This window comes from Phacochoerus africanus, chromosome 9 (assembly GCF_016906955.1).
Source record: "Phacochoerus africanus isolate WHEZ1 chromosome 9, ROS_Pafr_v1, whole genome shotgun sequence".
Classification (NCBI taxonomy): Eukaryota; Metazoa; Chordata; class Mammalia; order Artiodactyla; family Suidae; genus Phacochoerus; species Phacochoerus africanus.
The window spans coordinates 97,165,074-97,183,688 of NC_062552.1; the positions used below are offsets into that span (position 1 = coordinate 97,165,074).

General features: G+C 36.4%; 1 protein-coding gene across 7 annotated transcripts in view; it reads left to right on the forward strand.

The window, feature by feature from the left end:
- The window catches only part of PCNX1 (pecanex 1), a 172,573-nt gene that overhangs the window by 117,951 nt on the left and 36,007 nt on the right, over nt 1-18,615 (forward strand). For all 7 annotated transcript variants that reach the window (XM_047796813.1, XM_047796818.1, XM_047796815.1 and 4 more), the window contains 9 exons: nt 3,653-3,762; nt 4,170-4,275; nt 6,478-6,570; nt 8,877-9,027; nt 10,196-10,337; nt 11,165-11,342; nt 13,886-13,994; nt 14,759-14,888; nt 17,595-17,653. In XM_047796813.1, coding sequence (XP_047652769.1) covers nt 3,653-3,762; nt 4,170-4,275; nt 6,478-6,570; nt 8,877-9,027; nt 10,196-10,337; nt 11,165-11,342; nt 13,886-13,994; nt 14,759-14,888; nt 17,595-17,653 — 1,078 coding nt within the window. The remainder of the gene's footprint in view (nt 1-3,652; nt 3,763-4,169; nt 4,276-6,477; nt 6,571-8,876; nt 9,028-10,195; nt 10,338-11,164; nt 11,343-13,885; nt 13,995-14,758; nt 14,889-17,594; nt 17,654-18,615) is intronic.

Sequence of the window (18,615 nt, forward strand, 5' to 3'; positions counted from 1 at the left end):
GGTGAATCCCCAACCACTAGGCCACCAGGGTATCCCCTGTGCTTTTCTTTTTTTAAACACACCTGATGGCTTGTATATGTAGTGTATATATGGAAGGATATACAGTAAATTGATAATAGAAGTTCTGGACAGTTAGACTCATTAGGGGACCTTATTGCATACTTTTAGAATTAGCTTAATTTTTTGTTTTAAATCTATGCACTAATAAATAGAGACTTTTACATCCATTATTTCTGATTTATGCTTTCCTTGTGTTTATTTTTTGTTTTTCTTTGAACTTTAAAGCTCATTGAAAATTAATATTTTAGAGTTCCCGTCATGGCTCAGCAGTAATAAAACCCAGCGAGGATCCATGAGGAAACGGGTTCCGTCCCTGGCCTTGCTCAGTGGTTTAAGGATCTGGCTTTGCCATGAGCTGTAGTGGAGATTGCAGACATGGCTTGGATCTGGTGTTGCTGTGGCTGTGGTGTAGGCCTGTGGCTACAGCTCCGATTCAGCCCCTAGCCTGAGAACTTCCATATGCTGCAGGTGTGGCCCTAAAAAGCAAAAAAATAATAATAATATTTTTCCGATAGTTCCCACTGTGGCTCAGGGAAAGCAAATCTGACTAGTATGCCTGAGGGTGCACGTTCCATCCCTGGCCTCACTCAGTGGGTCAGGGATCAGTGTTGCTGTGAGCTCTGATGTAGGTCACAGACACAGCTCAGATCCTGCATTGCTGTGGTTGTGGCTGTGGTGCAGGCCGGCAGCTGTAGTTCTCATTTGACCTCTAGCTTGGGAACTTCCATATGCCACGGGTGTGGCCCTAAAAAGCCAAAAAAAAAAAATTAATATTTTTGCTCTAAGACAACTTTAGTACTTCTTATTAATATGTATATATTTTTTAGATCTTTACAGAGAATTCTAGAATTTGGGCTATTATATGATAAAGTGAAAACTTTGAGGCCCAGAACAAGTCCACTTTTAAATCTTTTGAACAAGGTCAGCTTCCCTGAGTGGTTTTGTTTTTCATGTTTTCTGAATTTTCTCCCACCCTGAATCAGGAGTTCATTGAAAACTCAGAGGTGGCTGGGTTTGTTTTGCTTTCTGTTTTTCTAGTTAGTGACTTAATAAAGGTGGTAGTTACTATCTATTTATATATTTGTGAATTACATTGTATGCGTGATTATCCTTAATTATTATTAATCTAAATAAAATAAGTCATCTCAAGACCAATTTCATGCTGCTGTGCTTTTATCTGAGGGCAGTCAAAAGTAGTGACAAGCATTTGTCAAATAAAGGCCGGCGTCTTTTTTTTTTTTTCTAGATACATGTTTTGAGGCAAAACTTGTATCCCATGAATTCCACATATCTTAAGTCTGCAGTTTGATAAGTTTTGACAGATGCATACACATGTGTAATATACAGCCCTGTCAAGATATAAAATAGTTTCATCACCATCATAAAGTTCCCCCTCATTCCTTCTCAGTCCCTCTGCCCCAGTCACTTTTATTCTAGGCTTGTGTTTCTTGAACTTAATATATACATGGAATCATATCATATTTATTCTTTTGTAACCGATGTATTTCATTCAGTATAGTGTTTTTGAGATCTGTCTTATGTGTATCAGTCATTTATTCCATTTTGTTGTGAGAAGTATCTCATTTAGTTTTTAAGTTGTCTTATTTCCACTGTATGAATATGTCACAATCTCCCTGCTGTCTTAGAGATGAACGTCTGAGTTGTTTCTCATTTAGGGTTATTATGAACAAGGCTGCTATGAACATTCTTTTTTTTTTTGTCTTTTTTTCCTTTTTTTCCTCCCACGGCATATGGAGGTTCCCAGACTAAGGGTCTAATCAGAGCTGTAGCCATCGGCCTACCCCAGAGCCACAGCAACTCGGGATCCGAACCACATCTGCGACCTACACCACAGCTCATGGCAATGCCAGATCCTTAACCCACTGAGCAAGGCCACAGATTGAACCCGCAACCTCACGATTCCTAGTCGGATTCGTTAACCACTGAGCTGCGATGGGAACTCCGCTATGAACATTCTTACACAAGACTTTTGTGGACATACGTTTTCATTTTTTTTATATAGACGGCTAAAATGGAATTGCCAGTTTTCCAGAGGGGTTGTACTGGACATCTTTTGTTTTGATTTAGTTTTTACCAGAGTTGCACAGGCTTTTCTTATAAAGAGTCAGGTATTTCTACAGGACTTAGTACTAGGAACAGCAGTGTCTTATCCCATTATCCCTTCCTCATAGTTACTACTTTCAGTTCTTTGTGCTGATTCTTTCGGTATTTGCTTCCATATCTCTAAGTAACTAACTTACACTTTTTGTATTTTATCGAGTTTTAGGCCTTATCCATGGACTGCACTTTATGGAAGTTGTGGGCGTAGCTTTCTTTCACTGCTCCCTGCACATAGTCTTGTCTCCATCATGCACCTTATTATCACTATGCAAATGCTGTTCTTACATGCATTCATGTTCTCCTTGACTGTGTTTTCTTATGTATTTATCTTTCTTTCATTCTCAAACTCTTCACATATTGTTTAACTTTATTCTCAGTAAACTCAAACATAAAGGGAAGTTGAGTTCCTAACTCTATCACTTAACTGGGGACAAATTACTTAAACCATCTATACTTAATCTCCTCATCTGCAAATTGGGGAGTAATAGTACATATCTCCAAGGATGATTGTAAGAATTATTTTAGAAATACTTACAAAGGACTGAGAATGGGGCTCAGTACATAGTATGATACACATAATGTGACGATGATGATACAGTTTTGATGTAGCCATTTAAAACAGGTCTCTCTGTTGTGATATGGAACAATTTCAAAGACTGTTATTAAATGGAAAAAAAGCAAGTTGTGTAATGACCTACCGTTTGATTACCCATTCCTGCCATTCTCCCTTTTCACATCCCCAGAGAAAGATGAGTTTACCTCACAGGCCATACTTAAGAACTGGTAACTTTCCCTTTTACCAGAGTCAGCTACTTTATACCAGGTACCATGCTAGTGGACTCCAGAGACACTGCAGTGAACAAAGCAGATGTGGCATATCCACATCCACAGTTTGGTTGGTCTTAGAAACGAACTTTGTATTATTTATTTCTGGGAATATGCAGTTCATTCACTCAAGAAACACTGAGTGCCTCTTCAGTGCTCTGGAGGATATAATGGCATTAATGTCTGAACAAAGGCATCAAGACAGTAGCATATCAAGTGTTAACAGTCTGTTTTGCTTAGTGGGTTGTACCATGTGTTGCCTTTTCCTGCTCCATTATTATAAGTAGTCAAGAGTTTGCCAAACCAGGTTATTTTGTTTTTCAAAAGGGAGAACATAGTTTGCTGTAAATTTAATACCACTAAAATCTGAAAGAAATTGATAGCAGCATGTATCAGAAACAAATTTATTATTCCTGGTGTATTAGAGAGCTTTGGTGGCAAAAGAAATCTGATGATAATCTAGCAGTTAGATTCTAGTTTATCAGAAAGTAATACATAAAAGTTTATATGGAATAAATGCAGTTAACATGGCTGAAAAGGTTTATTTGAATTCAATTATCTTTCTCCAAAATACTAACATAGAAGGATTATATGATATGTTGTGAATTAGAAGCACATTGCTCTGTCATACTTTTTTTTCCAACAGGATTCTTGGGATGGCCAGCATATTCCAGTGCTTTTCTCCATTTTTTGTGGTTTATTAGTGGCGGTATCCTATCATCTCAGCCGACAAAGCAGTGATCCATCTGTGCTTTTGTAAGTGAGATCCTTTGTTACTGAATTTAAGAAATTTAAATAAGTTGGCATTTCTTTCAGATTTAACTTCCAAGACCTGTTTTTCCAAAGCCTTTTCAAAGTGCTGTCAACTTACCTATATTTGGTTTTAAAATATATTAATTTTTGATCATTCAGACCACCGTTGGCTAAGAGTATTTGTTAGCTTTTTCTCTCCTAATTTTTAAAATTATATTTTAATAAAAATTGTCTTACTATATCCTTACTTATAGCATCGGAAACTTTTTAGACTTTGTCATTTGCTAATGATTAAATATACTTGGATCAGTTTGTCTTCTATCATATACTTTATTTGCCATTTGAATTACTGGTTTTTAGCTTAAGATGTATTTTTAAATTTTTTTCTCATTTTTTTTTAAATGTAAAAGCTCTTTAGTGCAATCCAAGATTTTTCCAAAAACAGAAGAGAAAAATCCAGAAGATCCTCTGTCTGAAGTAAAAGATCCACTGCCTGAAAAACTTAGAAATTCTGTTGTAAGTTTTAGCTTTTTAAAAATGCCTAAAAGACATAAATTTTATACAGTTCATCATGTTGTATAGTGAGTAATTTTTGCGGTAATACAATTTTAGTAATTGGAGAAAATGTATTTATATAGTTGTACATGATGGTTTTTATTTCAAGTTTTAGCATGTAGGAAATGCTTGTTCTTCAAAGTTTGTTGTTTGTTTTATGGCCCCACCTGCAGCATATGGAAGTTCCCAGGCTAGGCGGCCAATCAAAGTAGCATCTGCGACCTGCATCACAGCTTTTGGCAACACCCCATCCTTAACCCACTGAGCTAGGCCAGGGATCAAACCTGCATCCTCACAGAGGTGTCAGGTCCTTAACCGCTGAGCCACAACCAGAATTCCCAAAGTTTATTTTGATATAGAACAGTGTGTTAAAATAAATATTTATTTTTAGATAAGGTGAAATTAAGTGATTTCATTGTTATGGAGTTCTTAATCCTACTGAATTTAAACTAAAATTGGAAAGATTAATATTAACACATATTTTATAGTTATTGATAAAATCTATGTCCTTAAGTTGCCGGTCTTTTAGCATGTTTTATTTCTCAAGGGCAGTGTGAAAAAGTGTATGTGTGTGTGTTTTCCAGTTAAAGGAGAGAATATTAGCCTGTACTAATTACAGATGTAGTAATATAAAAATTTTTAATGTTACTGGCATTCTTTTAATTATTAAAAAATGAATTGTGTAGATTCATATCTGCTTTATGGAACAAAACATAAAACATTCTTTTTCTTTCTTTCTTTCTTTCTTCTGTTTTTGCTTTTTAGGGCTACACCTGCAGCATATGGAGGTTCCCAGGCTAGGGGTACAGTTGGAGCTACAGTTGCCGGCCTACGCCAGAGCCATAGCAATGCCAGATCCGAGCCGCGTCTGGGAGCAAGCCGCGCCGTGTCTGCAACCTACACCACAGCTCACAGCAATGCCAGATCCTTAACCCACTGATCGAGGCCAGGGATCAAACCCGCAACCTCATGGTTTCTAATCAGATTCGTTTCTACTGAGCCACGACGGGAACTCCAAAGCATTCTTTTTCTAAGTTATTTTATGTATTTCCATTTGTGAAAGACTAAATTTATATAGTCTATGAGTTAGACATAATATTTACTTTCAATGAACCTGAGCTATTCACATATTTTTAGAAAACTTTAGGAAAATACAAAACTGCCTCAAGATATAATTTAAACAAACTAGTTTTCATGTTAGCAAAGGATGTGTCAAATTAAATATAATAGGATATTTCTGAATCCAGTTAAAAGCATAAATCTGTGTATCAATTGATGGCTAATATCAGGAAGTTTCTGGTTTTTAAGGTAAACACTAAAAAAACCAAATCCAGTAAGTAAAATAGGACATAAACGTGGAGTTTCAACATTTCCCAAGGCTAGTGAAAATGTAACTTTGTTATCCAAAAGGATATACCCTGTAAATGACACAGTAACTTAGAAGTATCTCATTTCCTTTTCCTATATGTCAAGTTTACAAACAATGGGGGGGTGGGGGACTTCATTCTAAAAGACTTTGTTGGAGTTCCCTTGTGCCGCAGCAGGTTAAGGATCCAGCATTGTCACTGGGGTGGTGCGGGTTTGGTCCCTGGCCCAGGAACTCCCACATGTTGTGGGTGTGTCCCCCCCCCAAAAAAAGACTTTGTTATGTGTTATGATATGTCACACAGTGTGTAGAACTAATTTAATTTCATTGGTATTGTAGACATTAGAGGACTTCTTCCCATCATGGCATAGTGAGGATGAATCCGACTAGGAACCATGAGATTGCGGGTTTCATCCCTGGCCTCACTCAGTGGGTTAAGGATCTGGCGTGGCCGTGAGCTGTGGTGTAGGTCACTGACATGGCTCGGATCCCATGTGGCTGTGGCTGTGGCTGTGGTGTATACCGGCAGCTGTAGCTCCAGTTAGACCCCGGGCCTGGGAACCTCCACATGCCGTAGGTGTGGTCCTAAAAAGCCAAAAAAAAAAAATTTTTTTTTTTTAAAAAGCAAGATATGAGAAAATAAAACTTATTGTAGTTAACTATTATTAAGAAATATCTAGAAGTGTTACAAAATAGGGTCAACGAAAATTTATTTCTTAAACTTGGCCAGTTGGGAGTAAAGGAAAGATTTTTTAAACATTTTTGTGTAATGTTTGGTAATTCTTTTTGTTCTACAGAGTGAGCGTTTACAGTCCGACCTCGTAGTATGCATTGTAATTGGTGTGCTGTATTTTGCTATTCATGTAAGCACGGTGTTCACAGTATTGCAGGTAAGAAATTACTTTGTCCTTTTCGCTAGGGGAAAATAACTTTGATTTGATTTCTGATTTGATTGTAGTGTTTGTTCATAATGTTGAAATAAATGACTTTTTGTTTGGTTTTAACAACAAACATTTTCTCTCGGTTTCTCATGGGTCATGAAGTTGGGAGTGGCTAGCTAGATGATCCCAGCTCAGCGTGAGTTACGAAGCTGCAGTCATGTGGGGCTGCAGTCAACCAACTGCTGTTGGCCTTCCCCTGGGCTGCCTGAGATCCTCATTCTGGCAGCCTGTTTTCCCCAGAGCCCAGGGATCCTGGAGGGAGAGAGCCCAAGGCCACAGCCCTAGTCTTTCAGGACTGATGTTGGATGTGGCATACCACCTCTCCTTCCACATCCACTGGTCACCCAGGGCAGTCCTGCTACACTGTGGGAGAGAAAACCAACAGGCCTAAGGACCAGGAAGGAGGATCATGGGCACCGTGTTGGACTGACTACCCAGGATATCCTCTGGTCTCCACGGTTCATATCCCTCCCATGTGCAGAATGCACACACCCCTGCTAAAGTCCCCAGAGTCTCATTCCGTCACAGCTGGAAGTCTAGAACCTCATCTTCTAAATCAGGCCCAGGTGTGGGTGGTGCTCCTTGGGTGCTGTCCCCACAGTGTAGTTCTGCTCATCCATAGGCCCTGCAGTTACCCTCCTCACTGCTCCTCTCTGCTGTGTAGACCCATTTTCCTACATGGTGATGGTTTGTGATCCATCACATTGTTTTCTTCATGTTTTTGTACTTGGGCTTCTAATTTTCATCAAATTGAGAACATGTTGGTTATTATTACTTCAAATGTTTTTTTCCTTCTACTGTCTCCTGCCACGGCCCCCCTCATGGACTCCAGTTACATGTATCTTTGGTGTCGTGAATTTGTTCCACAGTTTGCTGATGCTGTGTCACTTTAAATTCTTTTTTTCCCTTGTATGTTTAATTTTGAATATTTTCTATTGCTATTGCTTTGTTGTTAAATTCACTAGTCTTTTTTTTTTTTTGTAACATGTAATTTTATTTCAGAACTTAAAAGTTTCATCTGTAAGAATTTGGTTTAGGTCTTTTTTGTATCCCTCATGCCTCTGTTTACTTTTTTGAACATTGTTGACAGTATCATCTTCTCAGATCTAACTTTAAGGTTGTTAACTGGGACTAAGCCTATATGTTTAGTCTGTGGCTGATATTCCCCCCACTGAGGCCACACCCTTTTAAGTACACTGACCAGTGCCCTGTGAATCTTGAGCTTTCCAGTCTGGCTTGTGAGAACAGGCACTGGATACTGTGCGTGCTGGATACTGTTCTCTCTAATCGTTTGATGTGGTTCTTTCCCCTGCCACGCAATTTCATCTTTGGTACCCTGTCTGCTCTAGTAAATTCTAGCTACTGTGGTTTCTTCAGGTTCTCAGTTCTATCTCCTCAACTTGGGAGGTATGAGTTTCATGTGGGTTCCCCACCCTGCATTGCAGCCTGGAAGCCCTCTAAGGGCAATAAGCTGGAACAGTCCTGACACTGACCTCATCTGATTTCTTTCTCTCAGGGTTCACTGTTTATTTCCTTATGGCTAGTATATTGCAAACCATTGGTTCATATATTTTCTTCTGTTTGGGTTCATGTGGGAGAATTAGTATTATTCCGTTTGGCCAGGAGCAAAGGTTGTATTATTTAATTTTAACATTTTTGACAGTTTTCTTTCCTACCAATTTGAACTATTAACTCCAGAGTACCTTGAAAGCTGAGTGAGGTCCATTGGGTCTCTGGGGGTCAAATGGATGCCTCTTTAGTTTCTAAACAGGTGGCTTTTAATTTAAATATTTGAAGTGATGGTACGTGAGCTTAGTCATACATAAGAACTCTCCTCTAAACCATGTGAAGACAAAAAAAGAATACTTTTTTTTCTCGTCATATTCTGCTCTTCACCCAGACTTAGTTTTATTTAGCTCATATCCTTTATCTGCGCTAGTTAAAATAGTTTAATACATTGCTTTGCAAGTCACAAAGCACATTCTTAGAGTAGCAAGTGATACACCTCAGGCCACACTCTAATTATTGACATTGTGAGGCACCAAAGAAAGTAGTTAACACATTTTAAAATATCTGTAATGCATGAGCAGTCACTGACTTTCATAGCTGACTTAATCGGGAAATTACATAATATAGAAATGTTAACTGTAGACAGATGTTTCATTCTCAGATTCTACAATCAAACTGACAAATTAGAAGTTCTCCATTGGGTTGTAGAATCACTTTTAATTTTCTCATCTTTATCCTTCTTTTAGCCTGCGCTCAAGTATGTATTGTATGCACTGGTGGGCTTTGTAGGGTTTGTAACCCATTACGTGCTGCCTCAAGTTAGGAAACAGCTACCATGGCACTGCTTCTCTCACCCTCTGCTGAAGACAGTGGAGTATAATCAGTATGAAGTTCGAAGTAAGTATTTCATCCACACTCTTCAGTACTGTGCACTTTTTCTTTTGCTTTGTTTTTGTGACACTTAAATAAGTATCATCAAATAACACTTTGGCTTGTGATTCTTACACTTAGGTTTGTCCCTGTGATGAGTCAGACCTTTTACAGGATGCTTTCCTTTCCATTCAAGTATGAATGTCAGTGCTGCAATGCCAGCTTGCCACAGAATCAAACTTACTTTTTCCTTCTCTAAACTCTTCTTCACAGACCTCTCATTGACTAACCCTTCAGTGTATATCTATGACTTATCTTTCCACACCTTACCTTTTCCCTCAGTCTTCCTTGCCATGTGCAAACGCTTTAAGATTTCTGTTTGACTTTTTTTTTTTTGTAATCTTTTGAGGGCCTCACCCACGGCATATGGGGGTTCCCAGGCTAGGGGTCACTTTGGAACTACAGCTTCCAGCCTACGCCACAGCAGTGCGGGATCCAAGCCATGTCTGCGACCTACACCACAGCTCATGGCAACACTGGATCCTTAACCCACGGAGCAAGACTAGGGATTGAACCTGCATTCTCATGGATATTAATTGTATTTGTTACCACTGAACCACAACAGAAACTCCAGATCACTTATTTCTTTCAGGAAAGGGACAGTCTAATAATCTTCAGGAACCTTTTCTCCAAAAGTTATAGCCATAAATAAGAAAAAGTTATGGTTAAAAATTGAGGGTTGAGAGCTCCTGCTGTGGTGCGATGGGATCAGCAATGTCTTGAGAGCACTGGGACATGGGTTTAATTCCTGGCCCAGCACTTGGGTTAAGGAGTCGGTGTTACTGCAGCTGTGGCTTAGGTAGAGACTGTCTTTCAGATCTGATCTCTGGCCCAGGAGCTCGGTATGTTTCAGGGCAGCCAATAACAATTACAGCAACAAAACAGAAAACTGAGGTGTTAAAAATTACATTTCAAAATGAAATTCAGTTCATCTAAATTTAAATTACATCTAAGTTGGAAAGTTAGATGTCTCTCAAAATTCATGGAAATTGATAATTAATTGAAATACTGGCTGTCTTACATTAATTAGAATAGGGCTGAATTTGAGTGGTAAGATTTTCCTTTCTCATCACATTGAAAGACTGTTTTATACATTAAATGACATGATCTTCTTGACTTAATATTGCCTTGTTAGATGCAGCCACTATGATGTGGTTTGAGAAACTTCATGTGTGGCTCCTTTTTGTGGAGAAGAATATCATCTATCCATTAATTGTTCTCAATGAACTTAGTAACAGTGCAGAGACAATTGCTAGTCCAAAAAAACTGGATACAGAGTAAGTACAATACTCCTCTTATCTAAGTTTGACTATTGAGGGTTGTCATAGCAGTGTCTTAAGTCATTGATAAAGGAACAAGTCATCATTGAGTGTCTCTTTGGTGCGAAGTACTGTGAAAAAAATTCAAGTGAAATTTTGTCTTTCACTTCCCTGTTCTGAATGTCTGTTTCTGCTCTTGGCACATTACTACTCCAGACATCTCATTGTCAACTAACATTTTAAGAGATGACACTTATTAAATAAGGTTAATTTTAGTATTACATGGTAAGTTGTGGAGATAATTATTCTTGTGTACCTCATGGTCACTTGAAGTACACAAAATATGGTCATCCTGTAGGCCTACCCACTACAGTCAGTACCTGTTGTTGGGTAAACATTAATATATATTTATATGTTAAATGCTATTAATGTTAAAGCAATAGAAATACTGAGAAACTGGAGAACCGTATGTTAGAATTGCAATATCATTACTTATAACATGCTTATGTATATAAAGGATAAGAATCATGATACATGTTATTAAAATGGAATGTTAAAATGGTTTTCAGAGGGTTGATATAGGGTCTCTGTTCTCAGACCAGGGATTGAACCCAGGTTGCAGTGGTGAAAGCAAAAAGTCCTAACCACTAGGTGACCAGGGAACGCCCTATAATGGTTTTAGAATTTAAATTTTAAACATATACATACCTATGTTTATGTTTTTAAACATATGCACCTATATATATTATAAGCTTGGTAAATAAAATGGTGATTTTTCTGAAGTTCACAGATTATCTAAAATTTCTGGTCATTAATTGACGAGTTGTGCTTTCTTTATATTGTAGATTAGGCGCATTAATGATCACCATTGCTGGTTTGAAGTTGCTGCGGTCCTCTTTTAGCAGCCCTACATATCAGTATGTTACAGTCATCTTTACTGTGCTCTTTTTCAAAATTGACTACGAAGCTTTTTCAGAGACCATGCTCTTGGATCTCTTCTTCATGTCCATACTCTTCAACAAGGTAATTTATCACTGAAAGAGATGTCTATCTGTAAAAAGTCTACCCCTAAGTAATGTGCTATTTAGTGAAGATTATTGTTGCATTTCATTTGCTTTGTTGTCTATTAAGTAATGTATTTCTTCAGTCAACCATTTATTTAGGGTTAGAATCCCCAAACAATGCCTGTCCCTGTGATCTGTAGAACTAGGAAGGTAAGTTTAAGTTATATGAAAAAATTAGAGGAACTCTAATAAGTATATATTTTTAAATAAGGAATTTTCCAAAGTGGGTAGTAGTTTTGAATAATTTTAGAAATAGACATGGTAGAACGGGGCTGTGGGCAGCTGGACAGATGGAGGGAGGAAATAACCTGACAGCTGAATGAAAATGGTAGAGACTGAGAGCATGAGGCCATGCTGGAGCAATCAGAGATCAGTTTATTTGCAGAATACTCTCAAGTTTACAGAATGCTTCTGAGATTTGTTATTCACCCATACCATGGGTGCTTTTAGTCCTTTTACAAATGAGATGGTAAAGTCTGCATCTTCTGCCTCCTGTTCAAAGAATCTTTTTGCTAAACTACACTGCCTTTCTAAATGAAACAGGTTATGCAGTCAGATTATTTGTAAATTAAATAGAGTTTAGATTTCATGTTAACACTGACCACATACAAAGGACTTTGACATATATTATCCCATTTGATAGGTAACAGAGAGCTGAAGCATATGAGCAGCTACAAAACACAATGAAAGCCCAATTTTAGGAAAGTTAGCCTGGTCAGCCACATTTGGGATGAATTGGGGAAGAGAGAACCTAAAGGTATGGAGAACAGCTTAAGAGATTGTGACAGTAATTTAGATGTGATACAGGTCTGGCCAAGGATGGGAACAGTACAAATGAAAACCGTTAATCTGAACAAGGCTTTAGTTATAGTCAATTTCAAAATATTGTGCTAAATAGCTTCAAAAATATTGCTGTATTGTATTTGTTCAGTCACTAATTTGTATGCATTTTTATCATTTATTTCCTTTTCTAGTGAGCATGATTAACCAAGGAGGAAACGAGAAAGTTAATCAGAGAATTGTTTGTATAAAAAAGCATGTGATTTCGCACAAATTTAATATTTAGATTGGAAATTGTATTGAATCTTGTACTGGTTGGAAAAAAGCGAGAGATTCAGTAAAATATAAACTCAAAGTCCTTGAAATAGTCACTACACTTAGCTTGCATTAGTCTAGATTTTCTTAATATTTTCATTTGTTAACCAAATTGTTTTTGAGAACATGTGTTCGAGAACTGTTCTAGATGCTTAGGCTACGTTAGTTAACAAAACAGAGAAAGCTCTACCTGTAAGTTACCATTTTTTAATGGTTATTTCATAGAACTTAGCAAGATGGTAAGCAAGTACCATTCAAGGGATCTATCTCTTTATATGTATTTATTTTTAAAATATCATTGTAAGATGTTCCATCGATTTAATAATAATTCAAGAAAAATACCCTTTTTTCTTTATATATATATATATGTATATATATATGTATATATATATATATATATATATATACACACATATAAATGTTTTCACCCACTTACCCATGTAATTGCATATCACTTTTTTAATGCTGTAGTCAAAATTTGAGTACAATCTATTTCACATTTAGAAACTGAAGAGTGTTCTGAGTCTCTGTTTTTAAGCGGTTATAATGGCATCTTGATAATACACATGCTGCTTTTACTTGCTGTCATCCTGATCACACCAAAGATTGCCAGTGTAATTTTGAGTCATGGCAGATAATGCATTTTCTAAGTGGTTGAGGTTGTGATTTCTTTTTTAAATTAGAAATTTCAAAAGTTCATTTGTAAATCAGCTAAGTAACTTAAATATGAGGTGTTTAGTGCCTGAATCATGGCACTGAATTAGTCAGAACCTCTTGCTTTTCAGACTCTGATCTGTTCTGAGAATGGGGCCTTGCATTGCCTAGCATGAAGAGGCAGTCCTGGGCAAACACAATGATTCTGTTGCAGTGTTAAAGACATGTTCAACAACAAAACAGACCCTAATTTAAATAACATTAAAATGTATATTATGTTTCTGTTGGTAATAACCATTCTGATTAAGAACAGATGCCTAATACACACTAGTAAATTCTTAGGCAAACAGGCAATGACAACTGCTTTACCGTTTTATCCCCTGCTGCTTTCAGATTCTTTTTGCCATTACATTTAAAACATACTCAGTTTCCAAAGCACTACAATTTGAGGGAAGTGTCTTAGAAAAAGGTACACACACACACACACACACACACGCCTTTTTTTGGCTTTGCTTATAGTAGTAATATAACCAATAGAGCATAGGATTTTTTAAAACAGGTCAAGCACAAATCTTTAAGTCAGCCAATGGTCTTTACTAAAAACATATGCAGTGTTTTGGCAGTGATATTTCTTTCCCTTTTATGCAAATGGAAAATAATTTCAATGCTATTTCCCTATTAGGAAGAAAATCATTTTAGAAGTTTCTCATTTTGATAAGCTTTTCACTTGTTGTTTTTCTTCTCCTCCTGCAGCTCTGGGAACTCCTTTATAAATTGCAGTTTGTGTACACTTACATTGCCCCATGGCAAATTACATGGGGTTCTGCTTTCCATGCTTTTGCTCAGCCCTTTGCAGTGCCCCGTATCCTTCTAACAAAATTTTTTTTAAAAAGGGCAATCATATCCTTGATGAGAATTTTGGTTTGTAGGTTATACCTTCCACAGGCAGAGAATATAGGTTACTATATGTTAAAGTATCAAAAATATACAATCCTTTGAGTCCACACCTTTACTGATTTGGATTGTTTAACTTGTATTAACATGTCACCCACAGATCATATGAACCTGAGAAAAGTATTAAGATTTTATAATTAAATAATGCTGACTGAAAAATTTATGTTTGTATATGTATTAAAGTCCAGGAATTTTCAGTATTTTAAAAACATGATTAGAAATATTTATAAATCAATGAGGATTCAAGACATTTTCCATAATGATATGATTGTAATTGTGTTAAAAATTTTCTATTCTCATCATTTCTTAAAAGTATTTTTAAATAAACATAAAGGTTAGTTACCATGTAGAGGTTGATATGTAACTTTATATTTTAGTTCCTATCTTCTGGAAAATTAAAACCAAGCCTCTCTACCCAAGAGTAATATGTAGAATTTTACCAAACACGGGTTAGCAAATATTTATTTGGCTCCCTTCAAAGCATGATACCAGGCTGTTTTTCCACCCCATATACTGTCCCGTGACACATTCTTCGGTATTCCTCTGATGAACCTCATGTTTCTGATTGCTCTAATTGCAGTGTGTTTGTAAGGGGTGTGCGTGTGTGTGTCTGTGCGCGCGTGCAGCTCTGCATCCAGGTGAACACCAAGGTCCTTAACCAGTTTCCCACAGATTCAGCCATGTTGTTTGTTCAGGCTGCCGTATCAGCCTTCTTTTCTACTCCATTGAACCCCTTTCTGGGAAGTGCAATATTCATCACTTCATATGTTCGACCTGTGAAATTCTGGGAGAGAGACTATAAGTGAGTAAAGAAAAACATTTGGAGGCCAATTTTTTTTTTTTTAACTAGGAAAAAACTATTGATAGCATTATTGTAAATTATACATGGTTAATAAAGTTTTATACACTTAAAGTTTCAAAATTATATACAATTGGAAGAGTCAGAATAATTGGTCTGTTTACTTTTTTTTCTATTCATAAGATTTTTAAAACATAGTTCTAATTGAATGTACCATTTTTCTGTGTTTTCTTTTAATGTTATTTCTTAGAATTGTTCCACATTAATAATACTCTGAAACTCTATGCTATGCAGTGTTACATCATTGTATGTCATAACTAGCTAGCTCATCGTTTTCTAAGAAACAGCTATTTCTAGAGCTAAACTTTTTACAGATTATTTTTAGTTTTTTGTGAGGGAAGGTTTACTGACCATCTTTGTACATAAAATATTTTCCCCATTTAAGTTTAGTTCTTTAGGCTAGTTGCTTAGTATGATACTTAATAACTATCCAAAATTTTTTTTTTTTAAATTTAAGAAAATATCTAAAGGGGAATTACTGAGTCATAGAGCTTAAACATTTTAAAGGCTTTTTAATAAAATATATTAGCATGTTGCTTCAGAAAGAGCTTGTGCTAATTTTTAGTTCTCCTGGCCATCTCCATGACTGCTTTTTCTGTCTACGCTTTCACACATTGGCACATAGAATGGGGGAAAATGATAATCTCACCTTTTAAACAATGGACTGGCTTATGATGTGAAACTTTTGCTCTGGTCATTTACCTAAAGCCACACATGGTGTTTCCTTTTTGGTGAGTTTTGGTGTTATTTATATCCTTTTTTTTCCTTCTGGGCCAACTTAAACTTAGTCTAGAATAATGTCTGGGGCAGCAGTTCTTAAACTTTTTGATCTCAAGACCCCTTTACATACAAATCTTAAAAATTATTGAAGTCTCCAAAGAGTTTTTGTGGTAGGGGTTTTATCTACCAATATTTACTAAATCAAAACTCAAAATTTTAAATGTTTATAACTAATATAAAAATAATAACAATAAATCCATTATGTATCAATATAAATTACATTTTTTTCTAGTGAAGAATAACTGTATTTCCCATTCCACAAAAAAAAATCAATGAGAAGACTGTCACTGTTTTTACAATTCTGTAGATCTCTTTAATGTCTGGCTTTATAAAAGACAGCTGGATTCTCATATCTTCTACATTCAGTCTGTTGTGCAGTATCTTATTCTGGTTGAAGTATGTAAGGTAAATCTGGCCTCCCACAGGCGTATAGTTTGAAAAGAAATATTTAAAAAATCTTTTTAGACCATTGTGGGTATTCTGCTTCAGCCCTTTACTAAAACTCAACAGATGATTGTTTCCTAAAGATTAGTGCTAATGTGGAATCTAAAACCCCAGCAGTGAATTTTTGGAACTGTATTACATCAAAATTCACTGATATGTCTTCTTTGAATGAATCTTGTACCCGTGCATACTCTTATAACATCTTTGTCAATCATTTGGACACTTCTGGTACAATAACTAATGTAGATCTTCCAAATTTTGCCCATTTCATTATACAATATTTTAAAAATATGTTCATTCATGCATGTCACCACTAATCTCAAAAGAAAAGTATTCAAGTATTGGGAAGCTGTCAAGCACGTAGTGGTAGGTAAAGGTTTTCTAAAATTCTAATTTTTGCTTGTAAACTTGAATTTCATTATTGACAACAGATATCATTATCAGTTACTCTCCTTGAAATTTCAGACTCATTTTCTCCGTTTGAGAAATGTCTGTCAAATACTCAAATACTGTGAATAGTTGTAGTTTATTCATCAGCCAATCAAGTAAAAATGGTGTTCCGTGGGAAGAAAAAGCAGCTAGTGCAGCTTGCAACTCAGTTGCACAAATGCTATCCCTCCAATCATCCTCATTCAGGAAGCAGCAGAAGTGCTTTATGTGTATTTTGCCACACACAGAATTAAAAAGACCTGTACTGAGGGACTGCACTTTAATAAAATAAATATTTTTATTGCTTCATTAAGGACATTTTTAAGGAAAACTGGAGTTTTATTTACTGTTTTTTCTTGTCCATGGGTGGCAGTGAGAAATAGTAGTTTGGTGCCACTGCTGTGATTTATGTTAAAGCACCAGCAGTCTTAACCCACCATTGCTTTTTGTACCATCCATACAGTTGTCAACATAGTTTAAAAAAAAAAAAAAAAAAGCAAATACCAGTTCAGTACTATTACGAAAGTGGTTTTGATTTGGAAAACTCCCTGAAAAGATCTTGAGTCTCCTGCTTCAGGTTCTGTGGATTACATTTTGAAAACCACTACTCTAAAGAACATTGTATCGCTGGACAGCAAAAACCTTCTCCTTGCAAGGAGTATTTCACGTACTATGTATTTTTAGGAACTGTATACAGTATATATTTTTTCATCCTGATCAATTTTTTTTTACATTAAACTCATCAGTGTCTTTCTACACACTGTTCAATGAAATATCAGTTAGGAAAAAACTTTAGTGTTTATGAATGATGGCAGTAGAAGAGTAAGAAATAAATCCTTACCCCTAAAATTGTTCTACCAAGGAGCTTTATCAGTATGCTAATTGTAGATTTCTCTCAGATTTGCATAAAGCAATGTTTATTCATCTGTAGTATAGTTTTCTCCCTTTAGATTAACAAAAAAGCTCACTAAAGATGTTTTATGTTGCCCTTTTCAGCACAAAACGAGTGGATCATTCAAATACAAGATTGGCTTCCCAGCTTGATAGAAATCCAGGTAATAGTTCTGTTTGTGAGTAAAGAAGCAAGTCTAAGGTGTTAGTTATATACATATTTCACTCCCAACTTACTGGGAGTCCTCTGTGGAATCCAAAGTTCATTTTTTTGGCCATGCCCACATTGTGCAGAAGTTCTTGGGCCAGGGATCGAACCCACAACACAACAACAACCTGAGCTGTTGCAGTGGCAACGCTGGATTCTTAACCTGCTACACCACAAGAGAACTTCCCAAAGGTCATTTTTAAATAACTAAATATCCTTTGCTTTACTTTGGTTTACTTTAGCAAAATATATATGAATTAGATATCTAACATTTATATACCCATCTTTTATAAAATGCATGTTAAGAATGCTGATAGGATTTTTTTTTTTTCTTTTTGCTATTTTAGGGCCAAATCTGCGGCATATGGAGGTTCCTAGGCTGGGGGCCAAATTGGAGCTACAGTTGCTGGCCTACACCACAGCCACAGCAAAGATCCAAACTGCGTCTGCAACCTACACCACAGTTCATGGCAACGCTGGATCCTTAAGCTACTGATCAAGGCTAGGGATCGAACCCACATACTCATGGATCCTAGTCAGGTTCGTTAACCACTGAGCCATGAAGGGAGCTCCTTAGAATGCTGATAGAAATTTCAAAATTCCATTCAAAAACTTATTCTTACATATGTTAAAAAAATAGAACACAGTAAAAATAAAAGTGGTGGAGTGCATTGAAGAATATGAAGTCTGACCTGCACTTACTTTATTAATACGTTTGCTTCCCTCCTTTCCCAAATGTTTAGATAAATATTAATTTAATTATTTTTTTAATTTACTGTATACAGAGATGTCCCTTAGAAGAGCCAAATAGCCACACAAGAGAAGGCTTCAGTGGGTGACATTTTGGTTGTGTCACCATTGTCTAAAGTTTGGTTCTTCGTTTTCTCCTTGGGGAAACATCTTTTTGTTGGCTCACGT